Below are 11517 nucleotides of genomic sequence, written 5' to 3' on the forward strand. Positions count from 1 at the left end.
GGATGGGGCGGGGGGCCTCAGCTTTCTCGTCCAGCAGCTCCAAGAAGGCTGCGGGGCCGGCCCTGGGAGGCAGTCTGCACAGCCCAGGCCAGGCTGCCCGCCTCAGCCCCCAGCTGCCAGAGGACAGAGAACTGCAAGGCACCGAGATGCCACGACCACACAAGCTGCCGGGGTAGTGGCGGGGTGGCTCCGCTCAGGACGAACACGACGAGAGACAGGGCCCGTTACAAAACCCACCCCCAGCGGAAGGGAACATGCATCCTCCTGGTCCTACAAAATAAGGCACCAGAGCTGAAACGGGGACTCCGACCGTCTCTGGTAGGAAAGGGTTCCCGAGTGTCCGAGGCAGTGGATATCAGAGTGCGGCGCGGGCGCCGTCACCGCCCGCCGGCCCGGCCGGGCTCACGCCTGGGCCCCGGTGGCTTTCTGGATCAGGGGGATCTGCAAGAGGGCGAGAGAGGCCATCAGGGGCGGCGCCATAGGGAGCAGACACAGGGGGAGCCAGCGGTGCCCACCCCAGCCATGATGCTGCGCCCAGGACGCTGGCAGTCACATGCAGAGGGGCAAGAGCAGGGGGGCCCCCCAGCCCACCCCCCAGCGTAAAGCAGCAGGAGCAAAGGGTCTGGGAGCTCCCAGATGCCCAAACACTCCTGGCCTCAGGGACGGGAGAGGCCGGCAGGGCTGCGTTGGGGGTTGAGAGAAGCAGGCATGGAAGCGGCGGAGGGACGCACCTTGGCCAGGTCGACTCCGGTGAGGGCGTGCACGGAGGCAGGGATTTCAGCTCCGTCGTCACCTTGCTGCCATCTCCGCTCAGGATCACTATCTCCTCCACCTTGGCCAGGGGAGCTGCCACCTTGGCGGCGATCTGAGAGGCAGAGGGCAGGCGCCGGGATGAGCGATGGCAGCGAGGGACAGGGCCCGGTGGACGCAGAGGCGCTGCCCGCCTGCCCCGGCCTGCCACCTGCTCACCCGGGCAGGCCACGGACCCTAGACCCACCCTGGCCCCCGGCTCACCTGCGGCAGCGCATCCAGCACCAGCGCCATCTTGGCAGCGTCTCCGTACTGCTGCAAGGCCTCAGCCTTCAGCTTCATCTTCTCGGCGTCGGCCTTGCCAATGGCCTCGATGACGGCAGCCTCCGCCTCCCCGATCTTCCGGATCCTCTCACCTTCCGCCTGCGCGATCAGCATCTGCTTCACCCTGCAAGGCAACAGCCCCGGCTGAGCACGATGCTGCGCAGCCCCCAGATGGGAGCGGGGGACAGCGCTGGGCCTGCAGCTCGCAGAGCAGCTTTGGGAGGGTCCCCAGGGGTCTTGGCTGGGCCCCGGCACTCACTTATCGCCCTCGGCGATCTGCTGCATGCGGAAGGCCTCGGCTTCAGCCGGCCGCCGGACGGTAGCAATGAGCTCCTTGTCCATGCGCACAATCTCCTTCTCCTCGATGTCGATCTGCTTCCGGCGCTGCACCACCTCGATCTCCATCTCCTCCTGCCGGATCTTCTGCTGCTCCCGGGCGCCCTGCAGCTCGTAGGCCAGCTGCGACTCCGCTGTCTGCGGGCCGAAGCCAGGGAGCGGAGCCGTCACTACCAGCCCAGGTGCCCGGTCCCCTCACCGCCCTCCCACTGCAGCCCCTGGGCACAGGGAATAAGGAACCTCCCAGAGAGCCAAGGTTGAGCCTGGAGCCAGGACAAACCCATGCTCCCACCACAGGACCAGACAGGGTGCGGGACAGGAGCAAGCTCTTCCCAACATCAGATCATCACAGAGCCACGGGGCTGGCAGGGAGCTGCAGGGGGTCACATCCAGTCCAGCCCCTGCCTGAGGCAGAATCAGCCCCATCCAAACCAGCCCAGACAAACTCCATGCCCAGCCTCTGAGCAGCACGACACAGTCGCCCCTGACAGCCCCAGGAATCGCTCCTACCCCTTCCCCTGGGAAAGCAGGGGTGGCTGCTGCCACCAACATCCTGGTCCTGCCAGGGGGTTCATGGATGCTGCAGACACCCCAGCCCAAGGCCATGTCCCCGCTGCAGAGGAAGGCAACCCCCCCAGTCCAGACCAGCCTGAGCAAAGGGAAAATCCCTTCCAGTGCAGTGTGGGGCTGAGCCTGAGCGCAGGGGCAAGACCCTCCAGCCAGGACCCTGAGGGATTGGTGCCAGCAGGAGCACTGACAGCACAGCCCCATCCCCAGCCCGGGCAGCACCCAGCACCTCTGCAAGAGGCTGAAAACCCCGACACAAGGAGCAGGGGGCAGAGAGGAAGGTGGAAACCAGTACAGCCCAGAAGCCCAGGAATCCCCATGGTAAAGCCCAGGCATCGCTGCACCACAGATCCCAGGAGCGCGGCAGGGCAAGGCGGCCCCTCACCTTGATGTTGACCTCCTGGCTGAAGGCAGCTTTCTGCAGCTCGAAAGCGCGCTTGGAGTCAGCCACCTTGGTGTCCGACATGAACTTGACGTCCAGCATCTCCTTCTTGCACTCGGCCTCCTGCGGGGTGGGGGGGGTACTGCTGTCAGTAGCCGTGGAGGGGCAAGAGGGGAGCTGCCCACACCAACGGGCCCGGGCCCCAGCCCTGCATGACGTACCCGGATGCCAGCGTCGCGCTCGGCCTCGGCCACGCCGATATCCGCGTCCCGCTGCACGACCGCCGTCTGTGTCTTCCCTAGCGAGCTCAGGTACTCCACCTTGTCATAGACGTCCTGGGGGGGGTGCGGCATGCCGGCAGCACCGTCAGCGCAGCCCGCACCACCCAGGAACGTCCATCCGCAGCCACGAGGGCCCAGCATGGTGCAGCCTGCTGAGGAGCTGGGCAGGGGGGGGCAGTCATGGCCGGTACAGACCCCGGCAGGGATCCAAGCACAGTCTGTGCCACGTGGCTGCACCCGGGGACCCCCAGGGAAGCTGCCAAGCCCAGCAGCCTTTACAGAGCCCCTGTGAAGGAAGCCAGGCCCCACTGGCGCTTACCTTGATAGTGAAGCTGAGGATCTCAATGCCCATGCGGCCCACATCCGGGGCTGCCACCTCCCGCACCAGCTTGGCAAACTGGTCCCGGTCCTGGTAGATCTGCTCAACCGTCAGGGTGCCTGGCAGGGGGGGCAGAGCCGGAGAGGTGAGTGCAGGGCAGGCCTGGCAGCAGCCACAGACAGCGCAGGCCCCGCTGCCCCCAGGACCCCGAGCGGGCTGGCCACGTTGCAGCACCACAACCGCGCGCACAGACCCCCTGCCCCCAGGGCTGGAGCAGGACCCTGCCCTGCAAGTGTGGGGGAAGCGACCGCGGTGTGTCTACCGATCCCAAAGGCAGCAGGAGCACCGTGCCCTGCCACGCACCGAGGATGGAGCGGAGATGCCCCTCCAGCGTCTGCAGCACCACGTTCTTCACGTCCTGGACGTTCTTCCCCAGGAACTGCTCGCAGGCCACGGCCAACAGCTCCCGCTCCGTCATGATCTTCACCTGGGGAGGAAGGAAACCCCGATGAGGGAGGGAGGGGCCGGCGGCACAGACATGCTGGCCCAGAGTGGCCAGGACTTGGGCGCGTTGTTGTGGGCGCCAAAGAGTGAGGCTGGGGAGCAGCGGGAGTCAGGGCTGCCCAGGGGAGCCCCCAGAGCCCAGAACAGACCGTGTGGTCCTTGCTGCCATCATCTCCACCGAGGCAGGCGGCTCCCAGCTGGTCCCAAGAGGCTGGGCTGGTGTCCAGCTCCAGGCGCACGCCTGCCACAGCCGGTGAGGCAGCACTGCTGCGGTGAGCCGGCCTGAAGCCAACGCGTCCGGTAGACGAGGGGTTTGCAACAAAGCCACGCGACTGCCTGCTGCTGCTTGCTGCCCAGCAGCGGGGGCGGGGGACGAGGAGAGCAGACGAAGCTGTGGTCCCCCCCTCCACGCCTTGATCTCAAGGGCCACCGTGCTCTGGCCCTGCTCAGAGGGAAATCTCAGCCCATCCTCCAAGAGGCCTGGGTCACGCTGCACCCCGAGGTTGCCACGCGTGGCCCAGGCATCAGCCAGTGTCCCGTTACCACGACAACGCAGGGTAAACCCGGGGCTCTTGCAGTGGCCGGCAGCTCCTGCCCTGACCCCCACATGCATCCCAAGGGTCCTGCCTCTGGCCTCGCATAACAGACTGGGCGCACCCACTCCCCTGGGAGCAGGGCAGCCAGGGCCCAGCCGGACTGCCCCCTTCCTCACTACGGGGGGCCAGAGAGCCTCCCTGGACACAACGACAGGGCAGGGGGGGCAGGCAGGGCCTGCGTGTACCCCCCACGCTGGGCTCAGGCTTCCCAGAACCTGGGGACACACCAGCCAGGGCCCAGCCCGGCCCAGCTGTCTGCGCAGGAGCAGGCACAGCCCTCCTGGGCACGTACACGGGCTCCTGGCAGCCAGCCCAGGCTCCTGCCGGGAAGGGGCAGTCGGAGCCACAGCACCACCCCCAGCCCGAGCACAAACTCGGGCAAGGAGCCCACGAGGACAACAACGCCCCCCCGCCCAGCTCCCTGCAGCCACACCCTCGTGCACTGCAGCCTGCAAGGCCTGGGCCTCGAGCTGCCGCCGGAGCCAGTCTGCCACCCCGAGGCCTCCAGATGCCTTTCACTTTGGCTCCCAATTAGCAGCACTTCCTGGCTCTCGCCCCAGCCTGAGGCTGCAGACGAGAAGACCAGAAAACTGTCCCTGCAAACAGGAAACAGCCTTCCTGCTGGAGCCGCACGTGGGTGCAGCAACGCTCCTTTCTCCTGCTGATCCCCCGCTTCCGGACACACCTCGCCTCGGTCCAGCCCCGAGCCATGCAAGAAGCCCTGGCCCCTACGCCCTTGGGGGCAAACATCTGGTCCGCAGACAGTACCCAGGTTCCCACTGGAGCCCTGGCAGGGAGGCAAGAGGGTGCAACACAAATCAGAGACAACCACAGCAGGCGCGAGCAGGTGCCGGGCAGCCTGGGGCTCCAGACGCCAAGGCAGCTGGCTCTTGCACCATCTCAGCTACACCGTGATGGCAGAGAAACCGCTGGTAAGCCGGGCCTTCGCGGGGTGCAGAACGCAGGGGCCTCAGCACACGCACGGCCACGGGAACCTCAGTCAGTCGCATGAAAACGGGTCATCCCTGCACCACACCAGCACCGCCTCCTGAGCTCGGAGACAGCTCCCTGCTGCCCCCCTGAGCCAGCAAGCGACTTGACTGAGGTTTGACAGGAGGCCTGTGGCAGAGACGGAGACCCTGGGGCAGCCCAGCCTGCGCTCTCACCCGCACGGGGCAGGATCACCCTGCAGGAGTGCACACGCCCTCAGGTCACACGCAGCAGCCCGCAAAATGCCACGGGCATGAAGTCTGAGGCAGCACTGTCCTAGGCAAAGCAGCACGCGGCTGCCTGAGACATGGGGAGGGGCCTGCTACGAGCAGCCACGTCTGCACATGCAGGGTGACACGTACTCTGAGAACCGCTCGGCCGCGGCCACGCTCCCTTGGGAGACCGGCAGCAAAGAGCTGCCGGGGCCCTTTCTCCTTTTCACAACATGTCTGGCTGCCAGGGCAGGGAGCCAAGCCCTGCACCACGGCACCCGGCACATCCCTGCCCAGTGACATCCTCTGGCACAGACACCGACCACGCCAGCCACGAGAAACGCCTGGGGAACGGGCTCAGAACTCATCGGCCACAGAGCCCAGGGCCAAAGCAGCTCCCAGCACCTACCCCTGTAAAACCAGCCCTGTTTTCAATACTGAGCTGCCATGTAGTGCGATGGCTGCTGGCAAAGGCTGTGGGGCAATCCACAGCCACGTGAGGGACATGGTCCTCGGACAATGCCGCTTCGCTCTGGGAAGTGGCACGGAGCGCCTGGGATGCCCCTGCTCGGACAGCTGAGTCTGGCTGACTCCGTGCCCATGGGTGGGCAAGACGCAACGATGGCCGTGTGCAGGGAGAGAGACAGTGTGGCCCCCCCCTGCCCCCTGGGGACACGCTCTCGGGCGGCCCGGCCACGCCAGGCTGTGCGGTGCAGCAGAGACATCGTTGCAGAGCAGAGGGCATCCGGCTCTGGGCGGCAGCAACCTTGGAAGAGGAGAGAAACCAAGGGGCAGGTTAGCGGCATGCATTTCCTGAGAGGATGGGTTGGAGTACCGTACCTGCGCCACACCCGTGACAGTTAAAGCTACCCCCTCCGCCGTCTCTACGTCCTCGCACCTGGGCTGTAACGTCATTATCTCTAGGGAAATCCTGCCAAAAAACGCAAGACATTTGCACGTTTCCAGGCAACAGGCCACCAGCGTCGACCCTGCAGCTCCTGCCCCGGGCTGGCACCCGCACTCTGCAGGGGACGGGACGCCGTGACACCGGAGGCTGCCTGGGGATCGCGCTCTCCGGCAGGCAGGTCACCGGGGCTGGAGCAAAGCAGCTTTCCAGTAATGCGCAGACATTGTGTGAGCAGAGCCAGGTCTAGGGCAGGGCTGCATGGGCCCCTGCCCTCCCGGTGGGCTGGTTGGTGGGGCAGGACCGAGCCACCCCAGGACCCCAGTCTGTCCAAGGCAACACTTGGGCACTGCAGTTGCACAGAGCGAGCAGGATATGTCTGTGGGTCACTGGCCAGACAGCACTGGCCTGCCCAAGGATGTGGCCATCCTACAGTGGCCTCCCTACAGCCACCGGTGTAGCCCTCTGCACTGATCGGCCACTCCCTGAATTGTCCCCGGGTCCACGCGCTCCGGTCGGCCGCCAGTCATCCTTCCAGACAGCGGAGTCTCTGAACCCCAGGTGCTGACGCCCAGCAGGAGGGCCAGCCCCTCTGCTGTGCTGCCTCTAATTCGGAGGCGGCTAGCAGCAGTTCACTGCTGGTGTCTGGGCAGAGGTATGCAGACGGGGACAGACCTCAACTCTTTGGGCCACAGTGTGAGCCAGAGACAGGGACCCGCAGCAATGGGGTCCAGCTAGTCCCTCCTCCTCTCCCACCCCGGCGGGCCCATGCAGGTCTGTGCGCTGGCAGAACGGGGAGAGACAAGGCAAGGGGCTTGGTGCTGCTGGGCCCAGGCTACATGGAGCAGCAGGGCAGGGAAGGGCAGGTGCCCAGGCTGCTCTCTGGGCAGGCACAAGCCGAGGCACTGGAGCCATCTCAGGGACACAGAGCCCAACTGAGCCCCACAGGGAGGCAAGCGGCTGCGATTCACGTTACACGGCCGCAAGACAGCACCTGGACCAGCGAGTAGCGAGGGCACGGCTGCTGCCCTGCCCACCGGGCTGCTTTGCCCCGGGGCACACACGCAGGGGATGGAAGCAACAGCTCTGCTCCATGGTGACAGTCTGACCTGAGCTGACTCAGCCGCAGCAGAGGGTTAGAGACGTCTCCCCACAGGACCTACCCCGGGCATGCCTGCACCTGAGGCAGAAGCCAGCGCGCGGCTTTCGCCTCCCCAGGGAAGGCTTCTAGAGGCCCCCCGAGTGCCGCGAGCAGCAGCGGTGCTGCACCAGGCCCCGATTCTGCCAGCTCCCTGGTGCCCAGGGCGAGCTGGCTGGGGAGGAGCGAGGAAGCGTGGTGCCGAATGACTGGCAGCAGGCACCGACTCAGGCCTGCACAAGCACGTTGTGCAACAAGCCAGGCTCTTCCTGCTCAGCCCTCCTGGACTCAGTCCCACTAGGGACAGGCGTCGCCTGCGTGCAAGGAGCCACAGGGCTGTGCCTGGAGCCGGCGAGCGAGCCAGTCTCAACAGGGATTTCATTGCCAGGAAGAGAAACCAGCTTGGCTGCTCCCCTGCCCATCCAACCTAACCCTGCCAGGGGTGGCTCCCAGCTTCCCAGGGAAGGCCTTGGCCTGGAGCACCCAATGTCTGCAGCATTACTGGAAGGCGCTGGCCCGGGGGCCTGAATTTGGAAGGTGTCTGTGTGCCTCTTTCCACGTTCCCCGCAGAGCTACAGAGCGCCGGGAGGGGTCGCTGAGCCTGAGCTGCCCCAGGAAGGAAAGCGTTAGTGGTGCGTTATCCTGCTGCTGCTGTGCTGCTCGAAACAGAAGGGGGAGAAGAGTTAGAGCCGAGGTTAGGAAGCGGGTGGGTCATTACCTGTGCAACCCCTGTTACGTACAGTGGGACCCCCTCCGACGTCTCAATATTCTCACAGCGACAGAGGATGGTCATAACCTCCAAAGACAGTCTGAGCAGCGATGAACAAGGGTAGGACAGCAAATACACAGAGCGGTTACCAGAGAGTAACAGACACCCGCTGCACACCATGGACGGGACTTTCGGGTTTCGCTCTCTCCCCTTGCGCTTCCCACAGCACCCCTGCCCACTCCCTCCAGCCGACAGCTGCAGGGCAGGGTCCCCATCATGCCCCAGCCCCTCTCGACCAAGGTGACCGGGAGCTGCTACTGCCGAGCTGTGGCTAGAAGACAAGCGTGACCCGGTCTAGCCTCCTGCCCTGGCTCTGAGTGTGAGACGGCTTCGGGCTGGCCTGTGAGCACAGAGTGGGGTTGGGGGCCTCTGGGGGCAGACTGTGAGCAGAAAACTTTGGCAAACATAAATCTTTCCCGTGACAGAGTCCGCGCTCTGCTGGGCAGCCGGCTGCTCCCAAACCTATGTGGCTCTCTCCGAGCTGGGCTCCCACACAAAGCCACGGGGATCTTTTTTTGGTCTGAAAGCAGGGCAAGTTCTTCCAAATCCTGCCTGCATGCCCCTCCCCCTGGTGTTTACACAGTGGAAGCAACTGCTGGTGGTACCTGGCAGGGCATCCTGCCCGGGCACCTGGCTGTCTGCGGTACCTCGGGGGACGTCTCCTGGTGCTCACACACGCCCGGGCCTTCCAGCTGCCTATGGGGAAGCCTGTGTCCATGTGGGGCTGCTCCTGCCCCCAGTGCAGCTGCAGCTGGAGGTCTCCGTGGGTACAGCGAGCACAAGTGCAAGCCTCAGCATGCAGTGGCAGTGCCTCCGTGCCAAGGGTGCATCACACCAGAGCTGGGAGCCTGCTGGCAGCAGCCTGGGGGGCGGGTGGAAAGGACAGCTACAAGGAGGGGAGGGAGCTGCACCCACCCTGCCAGCGATCCTGGGCCTCCTGCAATGCTGAGGGCAGTCACTGGCGACCCCGCCTGCAGGGAGCAGAGTGCCCAGGCAGGGCCACTTCCCTGTCACTGCAAAACCAGAAAGTCTCGTCTCTCCTTTCCCCAGTTAGTTCCTACTTATGGGGATGGGGGGAGGGACCGGAGAGGACTGAGTGAAGGAGAGGGCAATGCCCTGGGCTCTGCAGCCCGCGGGGTTACAGCAGGGCAACAGCAGCACGTCACAGCACGTTAGTTCCAAGACAGGCACAGCAACGAAGGCAAGGCAAGCGAGTCCCAGGGACAGGGGGATAGGGCACCCCAGGGTCCCACCGGTGTGCTGGCCCACCCTGAGCAGCCATTAGAGTGGGAAGCAACAAGGGTCAGTGCACCTCCAGGACACGAGCTCCAACCACCCATATTCCCTGCCCACTGCCGCAGGCACCTGCCACAGGTGGGTGAGGCGTCTCTAGGCTCCTCCAGTCCCACCGGCCACGTGGGGCCTGGTCTGAACTCAGTGCAGCAAGCACTTTGCCTGACTCCCCTGGCTGCAGCACCGGGACAGAAAAGCTGTGAGGCCAGAGCCACGTGCAGCAAGCACCGGAGGGGTGGGCTGCTAGCCGCGAGCTGGGCTCCCACCGCGTCTGGTGGATCCCACGTTCCTCAAGGTGCCACTGACCCAGCCCCTCCTCCACGAGCCACGCGCCCGGAGGTCATCTCCTTACCTCTGCGTGTCCGACACGCACCACCAGGCCCAGGCCCAGCCCCCGAACACGTACTGCTTCTGGTCGGAGCCGCAGCAGCCACCTGCAGCAGAGCAAAGAGCGCCAGGGTGGAGGGTGCTGCCGTGCAGGGGCACGCTCCCCACGCAGCACCAAGTCCGTGTCCCGCCTCGCGGCCTGCAGCCAGCTGGAGAGCGCCACGGCAGCAGCGCTCTGCCCAGCAGCAAGGTTCAACCCAGCTGTCATGCTTGCAAGAGAGGCAACAAAGCCTTGGCTCGGGGCTACAGCACTGGGACTGCCAGGGAAAACCTGCCGGGGGGCCCCTGCAGCAGCGCACGCAGGACAGGCAGGAGGAAGCTTCCCCCGCATGGGGCTGGCCCCGGGTCACCTTCCTCTGAGAGTACGGCACAAAGGCGTTCCCTGACTGAGGAGCTCGTACCCACTGCCCACACACGATGCCACACACATGCACGCCTCTCCTCCCCTCTCTGCCTTCCTCAGGCATGCAGCCATCAGCTTATTGAGGTAGGAGGCAGCGTCCATGCGCCGTGTCTGCAGCGAGATGCAGCAGACAGGAGGCGGCTGGGCCTCGACACGGGGCTTTTCCATCTTGGCATGGCCGAGGCACCACTTTCCAAATGCAGCTGGCTCCACAACAGCTGATGCTCGGAGGCCTCCCACGCCCCGCGCAGACCCAGCCCCCTCTTAGCGTACAGCTCGGCCCCGGCCCTGGCCTCTCCCTGCAGCCCGGCAAGGCAAGGGGACTCCTGCCAGCACTTTCCTGCTGTGCTGTTAACTCCACGTCGTGCAGCTCTGGCTCCGGCCAACAGGCACGACCCGCTCTGAGCCGGACACCGGCCAACAGCACCTGTGGGCTGAGCCAACCTGGCAGGAGGGGCAGCCCCGCCACACGATGACTGAGCAAGCGGCAGGGAGATCTGCTAGGTCTGGGGGAGAGGGGCTGAACACATGGATGGAGGGCTGAAGCCAAGGGTCCAAGCGGGGAGAAGAGGCAGCCGCGCCCCTGCAGAAGCTTGCGGCACCCAGGGCGGGCTCCCAGGAGACCCATTCACCAGGAGCCGGCGGGAGTTGAGAAGCGGAGCTCGCGCGCGTGCCCCGAGGCTGGTGTGACGTGCCCCCGAGGCTGGTGTGACGTGCCCCCGAGGGCAGCAGAGCTCTCGAGGCTGGCTGCACCCTGGCCCGGCAGTCTCCCAGGAGCACATCTCCCAGTCTCTCCCCGGAGCAGCTGCTGAGCACTGACAGCCCTCGAGAGCCTGCTGGGAAGCCCCCAGCCCCGCGGGCCGGCTCCTTCCCCAGTACCTGGGAGCTGCCCAGGGGAAGGGGCCCAGCGACGGCGGCAGAGCTCCCAGGTCTGAAGGCACCGCACGAGACTGGTACAGGCAATAGCGGGAGTCTCCTGTCGCTGCCCCAAGAGCTGCGATGCAGACACGGACAGCGCTGGAGGACGAGCCCCACCGAGGGCAGGAACCCCGAGTGCAGCCGGCTCGGGACGAAGGGAGAGCCAAGCCCAGCTCGCAGCTGCGGTGGGGAGGGAGGGAGCGAGCGCTCTGGGGATCAGCGGAGACTGGCGTGACAGCAGGCCGTGCCTGCGAACAGCGCGTCCCCGGCCGCGCGGCGCCCCGGCACTCGGCCCGCTGCTGCACAAGGCAAGCGCCGTCTCCAGGGAAAGGCTACGGCCTGGTAACAGCTCGCTGCCAGCGCGGTCGTGGCAGAGCACCACCACGACGGCCGGGGCGCGGGTCTCCTCCGACACCCGCGCCCTGCAACGTGCACGCAGCATCC

At 65.9% G+C, this 11517-nt stretch overlaps 1 protein-coding gene across 1 annotated transcript; it reads right to left on the reverse strand.

Annotated features, from left to right (window-relative positions):
* Window positions 1-6: 6 nt before the first annotated feature.
* FLOT2 (flotillin 2) lies at window positions 7-9703 on the reverse strand. The gene is given in 11 exon segments (XM_025214611.1): window positions 7-441; window positions 732-781; window positions 784-865; window positions 1015-1198; window positions 1334-1548; window positions 2363-2482; window positions 2581-2694; window positions 2960-3078; window positions 3323-3446; window positions 8022-8112; window positions 8678-9703. Coding segments are annotated over 11 exon segments (1251 nt in total). The 5' UTR covers window positions 8791-9703; the 3' UTR covers window positions 7-402.
* Window positions 9704-11517: the final 1814 nt, after the last annotated feature.

The sequence above is a fragment of the Alligator sinensis genome, unplaced genomic scaffold (assembly GCF_000455745.1).
Source record: "Alligator sinensis unplaced genomic scaffold, ASM45574v1 scaffold1244_1, whole genome shotgun sequence".
Lineage (NCBI taxonomy): Eukaryota > Metazoa > Chordata > Crocodylia > Alligatoridae > Alligator > Alligator sinensis.